The sequence below is a fragment of the Ambystoma mexicanum genome, chromosome 5p, assembly GCF_040938575.1.
Source record: "Ambystoma mexicanum isolate Mex_15411 chromosome 5p, UKY_AmexF1_1, whole genome shotgun sequence".
In the NCBI taxonomy this organism is placed as follows: domain Eukaryota; kingdom Metazoa; phylum Chordata; class Amphibia; order Caudata; family Ambystomatidae; genus Ambystoma; species Ambystoma mexicanum.
Window position 1 is genome coordinate 788,591,600 of NC_090930.1, and position 22,774 is coordinate 788,614,373.

The 22,774-nt window shown below is 45.4% G+C and overlaps 1 protein-coding gene across 3 annotated transcripts in view; it reads left to right on the plus strand.

Annotated features, from left to right (window-relative positions):
• The window catches only part of GOLGA4 (golgin A4), a 2,156,782-nt gene that overhangs the window by 179,572 nt on the left and 1,954,436 nt on the right, over positions 1–22,774 (plus strand). For all 3 annotated transcript variants that reach the window (XM_069613207.1, XM_069613208.1, XM_069613209.1), the window contains exon 2: positions 4,740–4,823. In XM_069613207.1, the coding sequence (XP_069469308.1) occupies positions 4,740–4,823 (84 nt within the window). The remainder of the gene's footprint in view (positions 1–4,739; positions 4,824–22,774) is intronic.

A 22,774-nucleotide genomic window follows, 5' to 3' on the forward strand; every position in this document is an offset into this window, starting at 1 on the left:
CATGCGAGAAGTGGGAATAGTCACAAAGGTGAGGATGTAAATGGAGCCACACATTGACCAGGTGTAAATCGGTAATAGCCTGTTTAAGAGGGTCCACCATAAAAGCTTCAGCTGGAGTCCCGGGGCCGGACCTAACCCTTGTCCCGTCCAACACCACATTAAAATCGCCACCTAGCACTAAATCCCCCCCCTAGGAACATTTGAAAGTAGAACTGACCCTGTTGTTGGTTGGGTCCGACACCACAGTAAGATCTTTTCCTGCTACCCGAAGGGTCAACCCAATATACCTGCCCTGGGCATCCTTCCCCACTCTCCCCTGTTCAAAGTGCAGAGATTTGCCAATAAGGATTGCAACCACCGCTTTCTTTAGAGATGAAGAGGCGAAATACTGGTGTGGGAACCAGCGAGACTACAATCTTGGCCAGTCACGCTGCAAGATGTGGGTCTCCTGAAGGAGGGCAATAAAAGCCTGCAAGTCTACCAGCTTGGAAAGTACACTCTTCCGCTTCCTAGGTGAGTTCAACCCCTGGACATTTATGGACACAATTTCGAAGCCCGCCATCCCAGTATACAAGGGAACTCTCCTCCCTCCTGTGGATTATCCCCACCCTAGCAGGTCCCTGGACCCTACAATAATCCAGAGCAGGCCCCCCTCACGCCACTCCCCAAACAACCTGTGATGACATGTCCTCCTGATGCCCCTGCAATTGTAAAGAAAGCCCACTGCACGGCATAACACCGCCTCAACCACCACCATAGTAAACCTGTAATGCAACTCCGGAACACTGAACCATTTCCATATGTCCAACAACTCCATCCTGTCCGGGGGGTCACCCACATTCCCATCACATCTACTCGGTCGGGAGCCTCAATGTTTGCACTCCTTTCCCGTTAATCTATTGAAGGCCTCATGTGATCGCGCCTCCTATTCTTCCTGGAGCGTACTAGAGACCATGGTGCTGTGGAAGACTCCAGAGTTTGCTCCTCCGGCGAATGTATGTCTGCCTCCAGGATCTTCAAGGTGTCCACGGCCGCCCTGAGAGATGCGAATTGATGCTGAACTCCATCTATCTGGAAGAGGATTCAGAACGGGTACCATCACTCAACACAGTCAACCTTTTGGTCTTATGAAGTTTGCCCTGTACATTATTTCTCTTTACGTATGGTGAGCAATACACAGTGGCTTCTATTGAGCAGTCATAAACTTAAACTCGAAGTGGTTTCGTGACATTTCAGCCTTTTGTTGTTGCATTTCAAGTAACTGCCCAGGGGCTCTGTTGCACTCTGCCACCTGCTGCTTCCAGGACAATTGATTTGATATTACGGAACAACACCACAGCTCTGGTAGACTCTTCCAATGTCATGAGGTTCAACATTCCTCGTGTTTGGCTTCTGCAGAAATCAATGCCATCATCAAGCATCCACCCACTCAGTGATGTTGGGATGTAAACGTTGGGTGCTCTAATGCATGTCATTGCCCCTGATGTCATCACTTTACCTTCTGTAGTTGACCCTGACATCTTCAATTTTCCTTCTGAAGTTCGTACATCGCTCTAGCACAATTAAGCATATAGCTGCAGTCGCTGATCTCACCGGCCCCAACAGGTTCAATGTGGAAGTTATTTCCAGCCCTCTTATAGTGCACATATGCACATGCGCGGAGCAGCACTATAGTGCCATCTGACCCACACTGCCCTCTTTTCCTTTCCCACTATTAGACGTTGGCAACACATGAAAGTACCATGCCCTATTTGGTGCACCCCACACCTGCAATGCAGCCAACACCAACAAAACTGCGTCAATTGATGGTACTGGGTGCATTATTCGAACTGCCCGGGGTATGGTTTCCGTTGGCCAATTGACATTGCAGGGCCTCATACTGCCACAACAGCTAGGCTATCAAAGAAGTCCCATGCCGACTTGCAGTTCCCAAACTGGAAACTAATATAGAAATTATGTCCACTCTACCTGGCCTCCTCGAGGTTTCCCTGGGTGGATTAGTGTACTGGGGAAGGATGGTGGGTAATGGGCCCGGCTGCTGGCTCCTTGCCTCTCCACAGCTCACCATTGGGCCAGTTATGTCTCCTGGCCAACTGGAGAGCGACTTTGCGCCAATTTGTAGTATGCAGGTTCACAAGTAGGATTGAGTAATCGGGTCAGTGTAGTTTCCATTTATTCATGTTCAGTTACATATAATGAAGTAGGTTATTGTGGATGGATGGACCGACTGGCTCCCACCACCCAGGTAGGCCAGCTCGAGGGGACACTTCTGGAACTATAAAAGAATAAACACAGTGTTGGAAAAGATTTCTCTGAAGCAACTTTTCCTCCATAGTCCATGGATCCCCAAACATATTGCATCTGTTTTTGTTTCCTGACCTAACTTTTTACAGTGGAGTATAGCCTTCAGTTATACTCCATGGGCTTTCACTCATTGTTATGGGGCAACTGGCACATCCTTCAGGCTGTCAGTACCGAGAAACTTTGTTTCTCTTAGTCTTTCAACTTTGTTGCCACTCGTTAACATTTTATCATTGCGCAAAGTACCTTACAGTACTGCGCAATGGGGCTAGTGTGTTTTGTGGCCCTAGACACCTTCGAAGGAATTGTTGGTGATTGTACAATGTGCCTTGGAACAGACTCGTAGTTGTGTAACACTTTATCGAGCCATACCATGTTTACTACATTTGGCTCATGACTGTGGCTAGTCTCTAACATGGCTGTGACACAAGGTCTTTTGTTTGTTCCTTTGGCCATTTTATCCCTTGGCCTTCCCCCTGCCTTTCCACGGCCAGGATTTCCTTATTTGGGCATGCATTTGCCCACGAAAGCTGCTTCTTTCGCAGGACCCTGTAGGTCACATGTGTAGGTACCTAGGAAATGGGCTTGGACTGTCTGGTCCCAATCCACACTAATGGTGCCAGTGTCTGGTGTGCACGAGAACCCCAGTGGTCCCTGATTGGACCACTGCTGGTGTGCATGATTTGAGCAGATCTTGCCATTGGTGGACTGGGTGCGAGCGCTCTCCTGACTGTGGCTATAAGGAGGGGGTCATGCATTTGTGCCAGCAGATCAGCAACAGGTCAGAACCGACCTGCAGAAGGAACCAAGTATTCTGAGGAGCCGAGCAAAACAAAGGACGATCATGAGACGCACCTAAAGGGGGCTGGCACCTGAATCCCGTTGTTGTCCTGGTTAGAGCCCTGCTTTGCCCTTGATCTCAGAAGACCTGTGAAGGTGCTTCGAACCCTTGAAGTGGTGGGACCAATCACTCGCAACGTCTCCTGGTACCCCTGCAAGTCAGCCTGTTCGGAAGTGTCCCTGCGCCATCCAGTGGACTGTCCACCTTAATCCTTGGTTGCCGCACAGGTACGTCAACGTTTTGACCCGGGACTTTGGGGAATTCCAGCTTTATCCGGCAAAGCACCCTCTTGCCGAATTCCGTTGTCCCAGCACCTTTGGGCCACGAGATAGGAGGTTGTGTCATACCGTGAGAGTTGGGTGCCTCTGCGTCGCTGTGTGACAGTCGCTGAAGGCGGTTTTCTTGCGTTCCTTAAAGAGACCTGAGACCTGCTGCATCAGTGTTTTCTTTGTTCTTCATCCGAATCAAGAGTGACTGCTCCTGTCCCATACCGGACCTGTATTCACACTGCAGCGCCTGTGCATCCGGAAGCTGAACAGAGGGCAGGAAACCGTATCTCCGACGACTACCTCTAGACCTGCCAAGTCTGGACCAAAACCGAGCTACGCGCGATGAGTAGTAAAGCCACTTACCGCTGGCCCTTTGCTCATCCAAACGCATTATGCATTGAAGGTTATTTTTGGCCTTCTCTTTGACTTGGGTAATATTTGCTTTTTAAAGCCCTCTGAAAGTCAGGAACAGCTTTGTTCATCGTAGCAGATCCTCACCTGACTTTTGGAATCCGTTTTACCCCTTCAGAATTCTTCCCCTAACTTTACCCTGCTCCCTATGAAGTACTTTGTGAACTTTACGCACGACTGCATGCTTTTACACGCACATTGAACATTGTGCACAAGGCTCCATTCATTTTAGGGCTGGACTTGTAGAGTTGCCATCTCTGAAGACTGTCAGTGCTATAAAAGTTATTCACCCTTTTCCTTTGCAGGTATTGGTGTACTAACTTTCTCGCAATGACTCCAGTGCGTGTATATATTACCTAGTGTTTTACTGTTGCATTTTAGTATTCATCTGTGTTGTTATTGGGCCTATAATAAATAGTATATTTTCGTATGCTACTGTTTAATTGCAATTCTGGGTGTTTCACTTTGTGTGCTCATTGGAGAGCCCTAATCACCCTCACTCCTCCTGAGATTTAGTCTTGACTGCTGCTGTCCAAGCTACCGTGAATTGGTCTGGCTATCTTCCGAGAAGTTTCCCCTGTATATCTAACAAGGGGGCCTCCTAAGAATCTGTCCACGAGGCCAGAGTTTAGAAATCCATTTTAACCCACAGTATGGTGACCTCCAACGTAACTTGCCTTTACGGTTTACCCACACAGAGACTGACGGACATTCAGTAGAGGAGAGTAGGATGCAAAAATTATGGGAAATGGTTTAAAGGACAAACTAGATCGTTTGGTGTAATTTAACGTTTTTAAATGTATTATTGCTAGATTTGTTTCAGCATGAATGGTTGTGTTATGCTGGCTTTCTGCATATGGATGAATAAGAGTGCCTGCCCTTGCTGATTTGTATTTCATATTTCTTATGTGAAATAGGGTCTTCCACCTAGCGGAAACAGGAGTCGAACAACATCACTGACAGAGCAGCAGGAAGAAGGCAGCTCAGCCCTAGACAAAGAGGTTGGTACGTTTCACTCTTATTTCAAAATGTGTCTTTTAAGCATTAAAACATACAAGTTGTGATTATTAAAACAAATAAGTAATGCGACGTGGGTAAAGAACAATGTAGAACATTCCATTGAGAACATCGTTGAGTTTGTGACCGTAAATCTCATGACCACATTTTAACTCTGGTATAGATCAGCTACTCAATGCATTCACAAATTCAAAGAGGCAATTTCAAGCATGTTGGCTTGGTGATCATGGTGTGAATATATTGTGCTGTGGTAAGCCTTGTTCTTCTGTTGCGTTTGGAGACGAAAAGTTTGAAAACTGAAGGGGTATGACCTGCACATTCACTGACAAGGGCACAGCATCTGTGTACTAATTTAGAAGAATTACACTGTTTGCACCTTCCCGAACTCTCCTTTCGACAAAGAAATTGTCCTGGGAAATGTGGAGGTCCAAAGGGCCTTGAAATTGTACCAGAATCAAACTAAGACAATTTGGTCTCCTGACGGGTTATTACCTGCATTGGCTCTGACCCAAGCAAGTAGATTTTCATAGCCTGTTGGTTTGTCTCTTCCATTCTGGAATTTTACTTCAGTTATGGAATTCTCTCTCCGAAGCGCTCTTGAGGTCAGAACTCACATTTCAGAGGCAAATTACACTGAAAAGCATGTATAAAGTAGCAGATTGGCACACACACCCTGGCTGTCTCCAAGCATTGATCACTGGACTTGACTTCTAGAGGTGCTTTCCAGTCAGCTTACATTTCCCTGAAAAATATTTCGCCCAGATCAGGATTTGCTGCTGTCACCTACCTTTCTCGCTACCCAGTCAATTTACCGAAGCAAATTTCAGAGTGGTACATTTCACTGCAACCATAATACTGGGACCCCCCCAACTTAAATAAAAAAAAAAAATAATTAAGTGTTTTTTAGGCATTTTGGTTGCAGTGAAATGTACCACTCTGACATTTGCTTCAGTAAAATCACATATAACCCCTTTGTTTAGGAATCGTTTATCCTCCATGAGTATGGATGAAAGGGAATGGTATGTAGGAGTAATTATGTGATTCTTGTAGACCTACATCCCTCTCCACTGCAACTAGTCATTTGTCATGTGCCTGCCTGGGTGGATGTAAAAGGACTAACCAGTGAATCTTCAGGAGGCGGAACCCGGCGGAAGTCTGCCACTGCACATCAATTCTAAGTTCTGCTTTTAAATGCTCTTTTGCTGTTCAAAATGCACTGGACAAGTGGTACCGCTAAGATGAATTTCACACCAGAGTTAAGGAAGTTATGGAGTAAGAGTACAAGAATCAATGATGTCAATAGCTAATAGAAAACATTTGTATTGTGATTATTTTCTGAAATTATCTGGTTTTTTTCTCAACATTTGTTTATTGTATATGTTTTTGTTGTACAGTAACACAATTAAGAGATGGACAGCAAGCGCATTTTGCTGCATAGCTAAAATAACCACACTTGTCATCGCCCTTAATCCCCATACTGCTGAGAACGTGCTTGTTACAATCTTGGCACTATCTTTACAGAGCTTCCAGTGTGACATACTTGTTCTGAATGCTTTAATTGTTAAATTGTGCTCTGCAGCGTGGAAAATGGGGTTAATAGAATTATTCTTAATCATAAAATAACTGATAATAAAGTGCAAAAGTCTAGATAGCCATTATTCCGGGTGGTGTTTCTGTAAGTGGAGCAGCGACCCAGATGCTTTTTATCAAGATGTTTTGCTGTTCCTTGGAACTCTCCCATCCAGAGTGACAATAATCTGTTACTTGGCTGATTTGTTATCGAGGACCCTCAGTTGTGTTGGCTAGCAAAGCTTTTGCTGTGCTTAGTTCATAGTCAAAGTTAGAAACCAAAATTCACAAAACATCCAGATATCAAGGCTTATGACTTTCACCAAACATTAACCAATCCTAACCAAGCATGTAAAAGAAAAATAGACAAAACCAGTTGCACTGACCACTGTTGGTGAGAAGTGGCCCAAACGCTGAGGTGGTGGTTTTCATCATATAATTTTTCACAAAAATTAACAGTAAAATTGTGTTTACTAAGAGGTCCTGTATTTTTGTGAAATCACTAGGTAGTGATGATGAGGTATTTTTATTGGAGGATCTTCAAATGTTCAGGTTACTTGTGGTGTCTGAGCTTTGCTTATTCTATATAAGGGGAACCGATTAAGTAGTTCTCTGTGTGCGTAATGTAGTCATAACATGCAGTACAAATGAAGGTGGAAGTAATCCGTACTAGATCTTCTTTGAAGGCAAATAATGCCCCTGACCACCCCTTTTGAAGCTAAGGAGGTGAGCCCGCTCAGCAAACTCCCTTCTAGGGTACATGGACACCCATACCTGCCCGGAACTCTCTAATATGAATACCCTGGGTGCCTATATAGGAATAGAAAGGACTGGTGTTGTTTCAGTTGATCCTCATTGAAACCACACTAACATTAGTTCCTTAAGGTTGGATCAAGGTAATGCTGTAATGCTGAAGTCTTCACAAACTCAGCAGCTGATGGAGAACAACATGCCCCTTTTAAGTATGACAGTGAAAATAGATGAGGAACCTTGAATGCTGAGAGAAGAATCGTATGCAGAGGCAAGCCTCTGACGTGAGAACATTCCGGAGGGGTGTTGCCACACTACACAGTGGAGCTAGCAGTGGCGTGGAGGAACCAAGAGACGAGGGAGAGATGCCGGAAGGGCGATGCTTCTGAGACGGAAGGAAGACCGTCTTACCTGGTGGGCTGACCATGCTGCAGCCGTGATGGACCTGGGACCCACAAACAGATGCTGAGACCAGCAGACAATGGAGGAACGAATCCTCCGCTCGAAGGGCAAGGACCACTGAGTGTGCCGCGACAGGCACGATACAGGAAGCAAATCTGACTATGAAGCCGAAAGGAGGGGCAAACGGCCACCTCCCTGCTGAGACGCCAATCTACTGGGGCATACCCGACGACAGAAAAGGTACCAGGGTTGCCCAGGGTGGAGGGAGGAACAAGAAACGAGAAACAAAGCAATAAGAGAGAAATGACGAGGAGGGTTATGGGAGCCCTAAAATTCCGAATTGGGAAGAATGGCAGAGGCCGAAGACACAACCACAAACGTTCAACAAACCAGAGAGCCAGAGGGGTCTGGAGAGCCACAGAGAATTAAATGACACTTTTCAACCTATGAGAAGAAGGGAGCTTGGAGGGGTAAATGAGTCTGTACAAGACATACAACTGGTGAAAAGGAAATGAGGAGCCTAAAGAGAGAGCTGGAAACCTTTCTCTAGTGAGTAGCGAAGAACATTGTTTCTAACTGCGACCAATACCCCAGGAGATATCCAAGAATAATTGGCCGGACGAAGCCTGAACTAACAGGCTATTGTTCTGGCTTATTTCTTTTAAAAATGTTATTGAAGTGGTCGGGCTAGATAGCAAATAGGTTTTTGGACTGAGGGCTCATTTTTGTTTTGACATACAACAAGCACCTTTAGTTTAATTTATAGACATGAAAAACCATGTTAGCAATAGGGACATATAGGCATTTTTCCATTGAATTTAAATAAACACCCTTGGAATGAAGCCCTCAAGTCTGACTCCTCCTTCTGATATGCCACAAGATCGTTAAAATATTTAACCTGTCTTCAACAGATAGTACTTTTCATTGTTCACTGGGAGCAGGTCGGATTTGCGTATGTCCAAACATATGGCAGTGTAAGGAAGGTGATCCACCTTCTGGAGGGACAAGATAACTAGGTTTTCTGCAGGTCCAGCCACCCTTTTTAAAATGGATGTGGCAAAAGCTTTTGACAGGGTGAACTAGTCTAGTCCTTTGTGAATTCTACCTTCAGTGAATATGGTGTTTGGGATATATAATCCTGGGGAATGATGGCATGCAATTACTAAAGCAATAGAGAATGGGTGCATGTGTCGAGGTCCTTTCTATCCAGCGGATGATAAAGGAGTTGCCCACTTTCCCCTATTATTTATTCTCTTGATCAAATTATTTGCAAAGAATGTAAGAGCCATTGCAGCCATACATGGGATCATGTTTTGGGAGAACTGACCTACAAACTGGCAATTTTTGACAACAATGTTTTATACCCCCTCTCTCAAGCCCTCCGGCCTCTCTATTGGACCTTCAAAAATTGAGCATTTTACTACAGTTTCAGAATTTAAGGCTAATGCAAGCACATTCCAACTTCTAGGCCTGGATACTTGAGAGGAGAGGACCACAGGATGACTTGTGAGACAGTGGGATTTGCATGGGCCAAGTCTTCTTTAATGCAGGTGGGTGTTTAGATACCGGCTTGGTTGGAGGATTTATATAGACTTAATTACCCGCCCATGGTAACATCTCTCAAAGCAGTTATGAGACTGGGAAAACTATTGCTTTTGTGGTTTGGCAGGCTCAACATACTTAAGAAGAATATACTCCTGTAACTATTTGTTTCAGGCTTTGCCTGCACTCTAACCCATACAGTGTTTATTTGACTTGGGGGGGGGGGGAGTGGGAGGGGAGAAGATGCTGTATTTTCTGTGGGATAGTGTTTTGTTAACTAAATGGCATAGGCATTAGACATATATTAGTCTAGTAATTAGGTTGGCTGTGGAAGTCTGGGGTTCAGTTGCTCCCTACATTCCCCTCTCCATAAATAACACTTTCTGGGAATCCCGATTTTCTCTCCAGGAACCAAAAAGGGAAGTTTCACAATTTGGACATTGGAAGACTGCCTATGCCTCTTGGACCTATTCACCAATAGATTAATACAGTCAAACAGAAACCTAAAGAGGATTATGAGATACCCGAAGCAGGTAGATGGGAGTAATTACAGTTGAGTCCTGCAATTGGCCAGACCATAACCCAGATGGAATTATCATCTGAAGTGTGATGAGGAGCTGGGGACATAGAGTGGTTGGAACTCGGGAGTATGGTACAGGGTTAAGACCTTCTCTGCATGTGTACAAAACAGGGAGTTGCCATACAAGTTAATTCACTGCTGGTGCACAACACTAGTCAGATTACATAACCTATGCAGTGCAGTCCCCGGCATGTGGAGAGAATGGTTACAAAGGGGATTATTGCTCCATATGTTGGTCATATCCACTGCTACGCTCTTTCTGGCAAAAGTGAGTGGGGTGTGTGGTGGGTATGGTGGGTATGGATTTCCCCTGGAATCCGGGAATGGTGGTCCTGGATAAACCTGTTGATTAGTATTCTCATTTTAATTCAGGTCAAATTAACATTTGAGGCAGACAGCCGAAAGAAAAGAGTCCCCTTTTTCAAATAAATGGCTGTCTAAACTCTGGCAGGTTATGGCAACAGAAAGCCTGATGATAGACCCAAAACCCGATAAGTCAGTCTGGTTTTTGGACTGGATGGCCACCCGTTTTGGACTATATGGCTCACTATAATGGAGATCACAAGATACGGCGTATTCCAGTTCTTTAACCCTCCTTTAATAAGCTACTATATTTTACTTTTTATGAAGCAGCCCACATTTGTTTCATATGCATGCCTTCAATGTCTTTTTTTATTGGCATTTCTTAATAACAAACAGTACTTTTGCCCGCCCCCCCGTCGAATACAGGAGAAATCCCTGCCGCCCCCCCCCCCCCATTGTCCCTGCATAGTACATTACAAGGAAATAGTAATCTTAAACAAACTTAGTCAGTGAATGACCTGAATTTGAAGCTGCTGAGGGCAGTGGTGGATATTATAGTAAGAATTTCAGTACTTCCGCCCAGTCTTGCGAACATTTTGACTGATCCCCTTGGATATTGTATGTGATCTATTCAAGCGCGACATAGTTCCAAACCCTGTATATCCATTCAGCTAAGTGCGGAGAGTCCTTAGATTTCCACTTTTGTGCTATACCCAATAACGCAGCCAATTGGAGTATTGCATACATTTTACACATCTGTTTCAAGCTTTTTCTAATTTTTGCCTCAAGAAATCAACAAAAGTCTAGACTTCAGAGAACTGGGTTTCAGTGCCAGCGTGTTCCTAACTTCTGCCCAATATCCCCGCAATTTCGGACAACTCCAGCAGATATGTCCCCAATTCCCAGTAAAACCACATTGCCCCAGCACTGCGCTGAGATAGTTGGTCTCGTTTCATGTAGCCGAGCCGTCGTATAGTGCAATTGGACTAACGGCTTATACCAAAATTTCCTCACTTGAATTGAGCGGGTGAATTTGGGAATATTTTTTTTCCAGCATTTATGACCAAATTTCTTTTTACCAATATCTGACCAAAGCGCCTCCCATTCAGTTTGCGACATATGTTCCCCCATAACTGAGACAAATAGCGTGAGGAACCTCTGCCATAATTTTATATAAATTCGAGATTAAAGCCTTGGTCCCTGGGTTAGAGTTAACACATTTTTCAAAACGTGTAAGTCCTCTTGTCGCCGCTTGGTTATGCGGGGGGCGAGGAAGGGGGGCAATATCCAGTGGCGAACCTGGAAATGCTGAAAGCGGGCTGATTTTGTTTAGTCCTAATTCTGTTTTGCATTGATTGAAGGGCTTGACTTCAGTGCCTTAAAACATGTCTCGCAATTTCGTGCATCCTGCATGTTTCCATTTACTAAATGCCCTTCGATCCCGGCACGGGGTAAATTGAGGATTATGGATTTGCGGCGTACAAGGTGAAGGAAATGTTAGGTATTTTTTTCCCGCTATGTCCCACTGTTCCTCGAATCGGCTTGTGATCAAACTCTTGTGAATATTGTGCGATGCGATCCCATTTGGCGAGCCAAAGGTTGTCACCTTATTGCGGTCCTCCCATTGCCCGATCCATTTGCACCCATCTTTTCTCCAATTTATTTTTTTTAATTTTTTTTTTTGTCTCCCACCAGACTTTTACCATACTGAGTTGTGACGCTTGATGGAACTTTTTCATATTAGGGAGACCTAACCCTCCCTTGATCGTAGGTGTAGTTAAAACATCATACGCAACCCACGGGGATTTATTATTCTAGACAAAAGTAGATATCATTCTCTGTAACCTTTTAAAGTAGGGGGCAGGAATACGAAGTGGGAGAGCCTGGAACAGATAGAGCATTTTAGGAAGTATTACCATTTTTATTGTATTGATGCGACTAAGCCATGAAATAGTCAATGGGCCCAATGTTCCTAGTTGACCTGCTATTACTTTCAACAGTGGAGGGTAATTGACTTTGTACATCCTTCATAATTCTGGAGGTACAAATACACCCAGAAATGTAATGCTATCTTGTGCCCAGCCAAATTATGTTTACATGCGCAGTTGCTGTACTTCCTCAGCAGGCAGAGAGGGATAAAGTATTTCAGATTTGGCATGATTGATTTTTAATCCTGCCACCGCCCCATAGTTTTTAAGTTCGCGTTCGATTGAAGCGAGAGATCTTACCGGGTCTGTTACAAACAACAACATATATTCTGCATATGCCATGATTTTGTGCGAATCGCCCCAAAGCTTATCCCAGATATAGCATTCATATGGCGTATTTTAGCTAAGAACGGTTCCAGACATATGGCGTATAAAAGCGGTCCATTTATTAGTAGGCGGGCAATCGGCTTTTTATAGTTTACTTGAATTTTTTTCCAAAAACTTTGGGCCAAATCCCATCTTTATTAGTGTTAAGAATAGAAAACCCCACTGCACCCGCTTAAAAGCTTTTTTGCCATCCGGGGATAGTAAAGCCACGGGTGTGCCCGTTTTCCCTGCTTTTTCCAAAATGTGACAAGTTCTTCTGATATTATCATGGTTCTGCCTTTGCTTTTATGAAACCAGCTTGATCTGGATGTATAATTGCGGGAAGCAGAGAATCCAGCCTGTCCGCCAACATTTTTGAAAATATTTTTGCATCGACATTTATAAGGGCGGTAAGAGCCACATTTAGTAGGGTCTTTCCTGGGTTTTGGAAAAATAACTATTTTTGCCTCTTCCATTGTAGAGGAAATATGCCCATAGCTAACTAATGTGTTGTACAAATTTACTAAGTTCTGGGTCAATGCTTTTTTTTCCATAAAATCTTGTAGAATTGGGCAGTGAAATCATCCAGACCAGGAGATTTATTCGGGAGCAGGACATTTATGACCCTAAGTATTTATTTCGCTGTTATATCCCCTTCCAGGCTCTCCCGGTCTTCAGGTGTTATTTGGGGAAGGTCAATTGCTGTTAAATATGCCGCTTGTTTTCCTTGATCTAGACATTCTGACCAATATAAATCTGAATAAAAGCTGTGGAATTGCCATATGTTGTGTGGTGTTTCCGTGACTAAATCCCCGGAGAGGGTCTGCATGGATTGGATTGTTTGAGAGGCTATTTTTTTACGCAATTGTCTAGCTAGCAAGCTGTCTGCCCTGTTGGCTTTAACATAATACTTTTGTCTAAGATATAGCTTTTTTTGCTCAAAGTCAATTTAATTGGCCTGCCACCCTTCTATATAACCTTTTGGATAGCAGGACCAGTATTAGTCCCCATTTTCTTCATGGTTTGTTTTAATTCTAACTCCAGTTCCTCTTCTAAGGCTGTTCTTTGTTTGCGTCTATACGCCACCTCCGCTATAAGAGCTCAGAGGAGTGTTGCTTTAAAGGTATCACAGTTGTGAAGCCATTAAGAGTCCTGAAGGAGATTTCCCCTGAACTCTTGGGGGAGATTACTGCGGCTATTAATACCTCCTGTCAAACAGGATTTATCCCACCGGAGTTAAAGGCGGCTACGGTAATTCCACTCTTGAAAAAAACCCTTGTTGGATTTCTCTGTACCTGCTAATTTCTGACCTATTTCTCTTCTTCTTGCTCTGATGAAACTCTTGGAATCACTGGTGTCCCCTCTTTTGTCTTCCTTCCTTGAAACATCTGACTGTCTTGAACCAGCATAGTCTGGCTTGCGGCCAGGCAGAGGTACCAAGAGAGTCCTGGTCTCTGTCCAGGACGACATGGCCAGACTGGTTGATGCAGGGGGTGTCGGAGCTTGATACTATAATATCTCTCAGCAGCCTTTGACACGGTTGACCATTCTACCCTGCTATCCCGCCTGGCCCAAGTCGGTATCTCTGTTCAACTTCTAGCCTGGTTTACCTCTTTTCTCACGGACAGATCTCAGTCTCTTTTGCCTTCTCCTTTTCTTTCAAAACCTTCCTATCTCACATGCGGTGTACCCCAGGGTTCCGCCTTTCTCACCTATTCTCTTTAATATATGCATCTGGGCCTTGGTGTGCCTCCTCCGCTCCTTAGGCATCAGGTGCTATTCGTATGCAGACGACACCCAGATCCTGATCCGGTTAGATCTTGATCGGACTGAGGTGTCGTCGTGCCTCCATCAGTGCCTGACAGCCGTGGGGGGAGTGGATGGGCCTTAACTGGCTAAAGCTGAATGATGACAAGACAGAGGTGCTGGTGGTGGGTTCTCCTCCCGATCCTTCACCATGGATTTTGACTTTCTGGCCCTCTTCTCTTGGCTCTCTTCCTGTTCCCGCAATGAAAGTTAAACATTTGGGAGTTATCATGACGCCCACCTTATCAATGGACGCCCAAGCATCGTCTGTCTGCCAGTCTGGGTTCTTCCATTTGAAAATCTAGAGACAAGTCCTCCATTTCATACCATCTGCCTTGCGGCCACTGGTTGTAGTTGCAGTGATAGCCAGCCGGTTGGACTATTGTAATTCACTCTATCTTTCACAGCCCAAAGGGGCTGATCCTCCGCCTGCTGCACCTCCAGAACTTTGCAGCCCGGGTGGCAACTGAATTACCTTATAGTGCCCATGTCTCCCCGGTTCTGTGTCGTTTGCACTGGTTACCGGTGGTCCAGCACATTGATTTTAAGGCACTCTGTATTTTGCACCATGCTCTGCATGGACAGGGGGCGGAATATCTGCGCACAGAATTATTTTTCTGCTACCTTCCTAGGCATTCCTTGAGATCTGAGTCGGCCGTCCCGCTGTGTGTTCCATCTTTCTGCCGTGTTCGGCTTGGTGGTTGTGCCTTTTCTGTTGCAGCAGCACAGCTGTGGAACAAGCTGCCTGCTGAACTGAAAAATATCCATAATCATTTGGCCTTTAGGAAGGCTCTAAAAACACACTTCTTCTAATTATGGTGGCTGTAGGCTGATGGTTTGTGCTTGGGGTCTCTTTCTCCTCTCCACTGCCATGATGCCCTCGGGCGACAGTGCGCTATTTAAGAAATCCTAACATAACTAACCAAAGCAGTGGCTTTGTAACCCAGACATAATCAATTCGAGAAAAGGTCCGGTGGACATGAGAATAAAATGTGTAACCTCTGTCCTGTCCGTGAATTGCAGGCCACACATCAACCAGAGTTGAGCTCAAATTTGTTTGCATTAAATGTTTTAGATGGCGTTAGTTTCGCGGAGTAAGTAACATCGCTGCGGCCCTGGGTCGGATCCCAAGCTATATTGAAGTCCCCCATTAGTACTATTTCCGCCTCCCCGAAAGCTTCCAGTAGTGTGAGGGTTGATCTTATAAAACCATCCTGACCTGTGTTTGGTGCGTATATTGAAACCACTGTCACTTTCCTATGCCCAATTGAGATTACCATAAAAACGTATCGCCTCTCCTTATGAGTTTTTGTACGAAGGACCTTAATATGTGAAGCTGTACGTACCGCTAATAACATCCCTGCCACCTTACTATCTGCATTTGTCTGTATCACCACTTTGTATTGTCTCAGTCTAAGCTTAAATCTGTCTGCTTGGCATATGTGAGTCTCTTGGAGTGCCACCAAGTCCACTTGGTGGTTCTTCAAGGGTGCTTCTAGCTTCCTTTGTTTTGCTGGGGTATTCAGGCCCTGTACATTAAGCGTGAGGCACCTGAACAGTATTTACTGATGCAAAGAAATTGAAACTTAACCTCAGGAGGCGGCAACGTGCCACATTCGTCAATCTCCCACCAAAACAGCATGCAGCAGGCCCCCTCTCTCTAACCCCACCCACCTCTAATAGGTCCCCTCCACAACATCCCTGAATAGAGTCCCCTGGTGTGATCCACGGTTACGAACCATTCCCCGGGTATAAGACCCCGGCCGTGAGTCAACTTCAACCCCAGGGCAACATGCGGGGCAACCTCGTACCTCTATCTGTTACCTGAACAGCCAGCATTCCAAGATGGTGCGCTCAGAGACCCCATCTCTTGGTATTCCTTATAACCGTCCTTGATGTCTCTGCAGACATTACTCCAGATTAAAAGCCACCTATTCCGGTAGAGGTTTGTTGCTAGGGCCTCTAAGTCTGGATTTCCACTCATCTTGCAGTTTTGCCCTTTCCTTCCTTCCACAACAAACTACTGTGGACCATTCCCATTCTTTGCCTTGTTGGGCTGTGCGCCTATTCTTAGTCTCCGTAGAGCCTACCAGTTCTTGGGCAGATCGGGAGCACGTGCAAGTGGATCTTGGGAACCTGGTGTAAGCCCTGCCCACCTGCTTAGCCCTACCTCTTCCTTCCTGCTCTTAACTTTTAGATCAATGGCGTCTCTCACCCAGGCGTCCGAAGCGAAGGGCAAAGAAAAGGGCAGTTCCTGTTTGGACCTGTTCGGACCAGGAGAATCCAGGGCCCGAGCCCCTGCAAACAGCAGGTAAGCATGCCACCAACATGTATTTACTCCCTCTATCCCCACAGGCCATCCCCACCCCTCTGCCTCTGGTCCTCATATGATGTTCCCTTGTGCCCCTCCTTCTCACACACAGGTGTTGCCTGTTTTGTTTGATTCGTCTACCCTGCTCCCCCTTCCCCTCTTCCCACCCCCAGCATCCCCCTCCAGCCTACTTACTGTAGGAGTCTGTCCTGATACATTCTGGTTTCACCATCACCGTCTTGTGGCCAATGCTGGATTTGACTTTATGGACTTCATTGATTCTCAGTGCATCACCCTTTCTCATGGTGGCCCTGAATAAGGCTGTTCCCATCTTCATCTTGTATCCAGGCTTGCAACATTATGTGTTAATACGGACTTCTGCAATTGTATTCACTCTCCCCTCTTGCTTCTCCACTCTTTTTGACTGCTTACTCTCAGCTCTCTCCTCCTCTCCCTTTCTCCTTTTTGTGCACTTACTTTATCAGAAATGTCCCTGGAACTAGTACGATAGCAACCTCGTCTGTCTCCTCCCTCCTCCCCTTGTTTTTTTCCCTCTTCCCCTCCACCCCCGAGCACTATCTGAAATGTTGTCAGGCCTAGTACGATAGTTAATTTCACATCCTTACTGTTCATGGCCTGTAAGAATGCCATTTTGTATTTTCCTTGTTGCCTCCCTTGCCTTGAAGCGCTTTGAAACACATTATGTATAGGAGCTATATAAATAAACTATCATTATTATATCAATTTGTAAAAGGGCCATGCCTCCGTCCTTCAATGTTATCTTGTGTTGCCTGCCCTCTAATGAAAAAATAAAGCCGAAAGGTAATGTCGACTTAGATTTCATTCCTCTGGCTTGGAGTGTTCTCACTACCGGCTGCATCTCCCGCCGCTTCTGCAGTGATCTGCGAGAGGTCCTGGAGAAGTTGTATCTCTGACAAATTATAAGTAATTGTGGACAGTTCCTGTGCTTTCTTAAGGATCTGTTCTTTTTGCGGGTCAGAGGAACATGCTGCCAAGACGTCTTTGGGCGATTCCCCCTCTGGTCAGTTGTTTTCGTGCCAGTTCTACTATGGTGATCTAGCAAGATCACTGACGTTTCATCTCCCAGAATTAGGTCTGTGAAAATATGCGTAACAGTGTCTTTCAAGTCAGTCAGTTACAGCTTCCGGTAAGTTTCTTATACGGAAATGAGCACGTCGGGATCTATTTCCTAAATCGTCACACTGTATGTGCAAGTTGTGTTATCTTTGCGAGATCTTCCAATGCTAAATCCGCTTATTTACTCTCCTGCGTTAGTTCCTGTATAGCTTGCTCATTTTTATCAACACGCTCTCCTAGATAAATCGTAGAGCGAATGTCTGATTTCCTCAATAAAGTTGGTAAACTGTTATTGGAAAGAGGTTGAAAGTTTTGTTTTGGAACTCCTGAAAAGACACATTGAAGTCCTTCTTAGATGCCGCTATCCCAGACTCAACACTGCCCAGCTCCCCTTGAGAGGGGGATAATGGTGCATTTACTGCGGTAGAAGTGTCCAGGTTGAGTGCCCACAGCTTTAACGGATTTGCTCTAGTCTGTGAGTCTTTAGATGACCCCGACCGGGTATGTCTTTTTTCGCCCTCGGTATAGGTTGCTTTTAAATATGCCCCTTCTGTCCACCACTTGATTTGCTGTGCTTCTGCATACCTAGAACACAGTGCCGGCCTTTGCTGTATCAGAGCACTCCGATTTACCTTGGAGGATGAAACTTTAATTCTCTGCACACTAAGTGAGTATATTGCACCTTTCTACTTTGGGCCAAGTCCCCAGGGATTACATAGGGTGTAGGCTCTTAAAGCGTCCAGAAGTCTTCCTATCTGCTACTTAAAGGCCACTTTCATTCTCAGCTGCCGAGCAGGCCCCTTGTTATTTCCTTACTTTCAGCTTATTAAAGTAGAATATGCCTGCTTTGGCTACCCACTCACCCGAGGGGTAGAAGACGCTCCTACATCACGTCCTTCAGAGTAAGCCTCTCGTCCATTTGCAGTGATCCTGAGCGCTGAGCGCTGATCCGCTTCAAAATACAAAGGAGAGCTAATCTGAAGGTGCAGCCGTTTTCAAGTCTGCCAGTCACACCCCACGTATCAGGTAATAATATCCCCAACATAAATATCGCCGTAAATATGGCTGTTAGGTACGCCATAGGCGATATTTTTATTGGGGATATTATGTGGGAGCGGGGGTTGCGGGGGTGTCCCCCGCACATTAAAAAATGATGCGGGGGTTGCGGTGGTGTCCCACGCAGGGTTCATTGTGAATTTGGCTGCAAAAATATGGCGATATTTTTGTATCGTGATATTTTTGTGGCGGAATTATCACATGGAACCGCTGGGACGCAGTCTTTACTTAGCGATCTCCAGCCTGCCACCTCCTCTAAGTGGCAGACCCAACTCCACTGCACCAGCGCAGCAGTCCTCGTCCTGGGAGCTCATTCTGGGGTGTGGTCGCAGTCGCCCTGCCAAATGCTGCGTCCCTCGATCCTGACGTGCCTTTTCAGGCTTCCTTGCGCCGGCCGGGTCGTCTCCCGAGCCTCCCTTTGGGTCGGAGGTGTTGGGGTGGGGGGGTGGGGCTTTCACTTACTGCTAAATCGCCCCGATCAGGTGATTTATTATTGGGACGGCTGGTGTTGACCGTCTAGGGTCGCAGGAGCGTGCCACTGCACGTCTTCAAGTTGCGGTGGCCATCTTGGAAATCCTGAATTAAAACGTCTTCAATGTCTTTACTATGTATTGGATTTCTATAATCTTGCAGACCGGGGAGAGAGGGGTGGCTACATTGGTTCCAATCTGCACGTTCTGCTGGGATCAGGCTAAGTTTTGTGATTGTGGTGTGGTACAGGTACACTGCACAGGAGAGCTGCCATCATGGGGGCTGTAGCCGGAGGGCCAATAGCCACCCAACTCCAGGCCTGGCGGAGTGGTGCTGGGACATCACAACTTGGTTTGGTGAAGTGCAGCAGTGATGTTTGCTGGAAGTCCTTCTGACTGACAACACAGCCTACACACCCCTAGTAGCTGATGGACAGCTGTGGTGCAGTGGATACAAAAGTTGCAGGGGTTTGTTACTTGCCCCATATTTACATCACTTTGACAGAGGTGCTGATGGAGCTGGTGGCGTGGAGGTGAGAAGTGAGAGGCTAAAAGTACTCTGTTGCAAGTAAATCCAGCATTGCCTGCCGGCACAAACAGGGTAGTGATGGAGCTAGACTGGTGGGCTTTCCCCTGGGCAAATATGCTGGAGGAGAGGTGTTCTGACAGAGAAGAGGTGAGGAGTTTGGAGAGCACTGGAGGCATGGACCCTGCACGTCAAAGGGTTATTTTAGTGGCCGTGTGCCTGAGGCATGGAGCCTGCAAGCTCTATGGGTTATTTTTAGAGGGTGCTGCAGCATCTGACTGAAACCCACTGTTAGGTGGGTGGATTGTCGATGTGCTGAGAGGATAATCCCTTCCAAAACGTGGACTACCTGACTGATACCAATTGGGGCCATACGGCTGGGCAGTGGGAGTCTCTGAACATGGGGGAAGAAAAATCAAATTCTCAGCAGCACAAAATTGACAAATTAGCCTGCAGCTGCAAGCACAGTCTTCTTTGTGACCTGCCAATGCTGTGTGCTCCCAGGCTATCGAGGCAGATGAAGGGGAGAATTTTCCCACTTTTCTTTTGCCGGCTGTACAGGATTCTAGGGAGCTACTCCAACTGAGAATAGGGTAAGTTTCTCGGAGATGCAGCTGATGTACCAGGACTTGCACAGGGTGTTGGAAAGAGTGAGCAACTTGGAGAACAGCTGACTGGAGCAGAGGGAACACTTAAATGCCGGAACAAATTAAACCTCTCTTGAGCAGGGTAACAACTGGATACCAGAGCAGAATATGTATAGGGCCGCTGCATGCGCAGTTACCTACAGGGCCACAAGTCTGAGGCCTTTATTGAAAAAAAACTACAGGATCTAGGTTCCAATCGTGTGCTTTGTGGTTGAAAGAGCACATAGGGCAGGCCTCAAAATCTATAGTCACCACTAGCCGTTGGCGAAAAAGAAATGCTGTGCATATGTGGAGAATTGGGGAGGAACGTGTTTTATTTCTTTATTTATTATTTTTTTTGCTTGCCTAGTAGCTTGCAACTTGAAATGCTTTTACCCTGACATATAGCGTTGGTTAAGCATCCGCCGAAAGGTGCCCCCCCACCCACATACCATCATTGAAAGGGTACTCAACTATAAAGACTGCAACTTTCTCCTGAAATAAGCCAGGTACAAAATGCAAATGAACCCTTGGAGCAGCACAACCCATATTCTCACAGATCAGAAAGCCAGAAGGTCTTTTGAAGAGGTGAAAAAGAAACTGCAGTCGCTGTCTGTGAAATACATGCTCCTCTTCTCCTCAAACCTAACAAATCTTTGCTGATGGCAAGACAGACTTTAAAAAAAAAAAAAAAATTACTTTACGGGAGATGTAGAACTAGGTGGCGAAGTGTGTGTTGGAGAATGAAGGTGGAAAGAGGCCATCTCACCTGGAGCACCCTGGGAACAGGCGCTGAAAGTGATGCTTCTCATGATCCTGGACGGACCGCAGACGATCAAAAATTAGGCACCTCTGTAGAGGCTGGTTGATGGGTGTATGGCAAATGAGGATGTCCAGCAATTGCGTCGATTTGAGGGGCATTGCAGGTGATCTTTTTGGGGTGTGCTGGGAGCAACGCTTAATTAGGTGGAGGGGGAAGTGGTATAGTGAGATAACGAAGCAGCAAGCTTTTCAATGCCGGACTCCTGGAGGGAAATGGAGGGGGATACAGAGGCACAAGGCATTGGTATCTCAAGTGGTTCAAGATGGTAGAATGGAAAAGGTTTGTTATTACATTAATATGTTCTTTTGATTTATACGAATGTGGGTTAGGCAGTAGTGCTAAGTGCTATTCGAGTAGGGATGCATCAGAAGTGGCGGGGGGGTTCCCCAATGTAAATATTTTTGTTAGCAAGTTTGTTTGGTTAGGCACTCGTTCATTGCTGGCTAGCTGTTGACCTTAGGTTAGGGCGTGCAATATTGAGACCTGCGGTGGCTATTTAGCTTTAGGAGTATGTGGAAGCAGGAAATGTATAAAGGCTTTTAGTTGATGGGTGGGTTGTTGCGCTGAGTGCTCTTTGCATTACTCACTCACCGTTCAATCAGGTTGGGTGTGCAGCAACAGTTTTAGCAGTGGCTAACGACTTGCAGAAGTCAGTGCTTGGGGTGTTTATTGCCTCTTGCCTAAATGTCCTTTTGATTAGAGAACTGAAAAGTTTGCTCCCATTGAGCAGGGTCTGCCAGGTTGGAGGGGAATGAGGGTGATGAAAGTTCTATTTTCTGATGCTACATGATGTACATAACTGGAAGGACTGTGAGTAAGATGGTGGGAAGTAGTTAGAAAACTCCCATGGCTAGCTTTTTTATTTATTTTATTTTTACATTACCATTTTATTGTTACATTCTCAAAATCGGACAACAGTGCTAGTCACAGATACCATCCTCTCTCCAGAGCATATGAAAGCAACAAAAGGGAACAAAAGTAACATGTACAGATTGGTTCGGTCCCAACCCTGCAGTCGAATTCGGTATACAAAATTATTCAAAGTAAACAATTGTTTAATTCAAACTTGGCTATTAGAAGTAAAAACCAGATCAAAAAAGGGTTTTGGATCCAAATTTGCTGAACCTTTCCTTTCAGTGAATGGAGATCGTAAAGTTGCGTTTGGATGTACACATGTACTTCTAATCATCAAATAAAGAAGACTAAAAAGAAATGAAAGGGAGAAAAAGAATGTATCAATCTTATTTCAACAGACAGTTTGTGCTGGTGAAAATATTTATCAATCAGCTTATTACTATAACATAAGATCTTTACAGAGTTGTGAAGGCATCGTGAATTAAGACACATACAACAATAATTTTCTACAAAATGGTTTATTTCTCTTAAATATCAGGATGGAGTAAGCCATAACTTGCCCAATGCTAAGGTGGGATTTCCCTACCTAAAGAAACCAAGGATAGTCTGTGTCATTAAGTTCAACTCAAAAGTCGGCGTGTGTCCTCCAAAACCTATATTTGCCCTCACAACTAGAGATATAGAATGTGTAGGGATGTCCGCAATAAAAGAAACCGTGTTCCAACATGAAGTTCTGAACTTCTTCCAGCTCCTGGCTTGCTTTTCAGATTCCCCTTCCCCAAGTTCAAACAGTTCCAGAAAAGGCTTCTGGATTCCCTTGCCCAAGTTCAACACAGTTTCGAAAGGCCTTGGGAGTTCCCTTCCCCAAGGTCAACACAATTCACAAGGTCTCTGGGTTCCCTTCCCCAAAAATGCAGCTCTTCC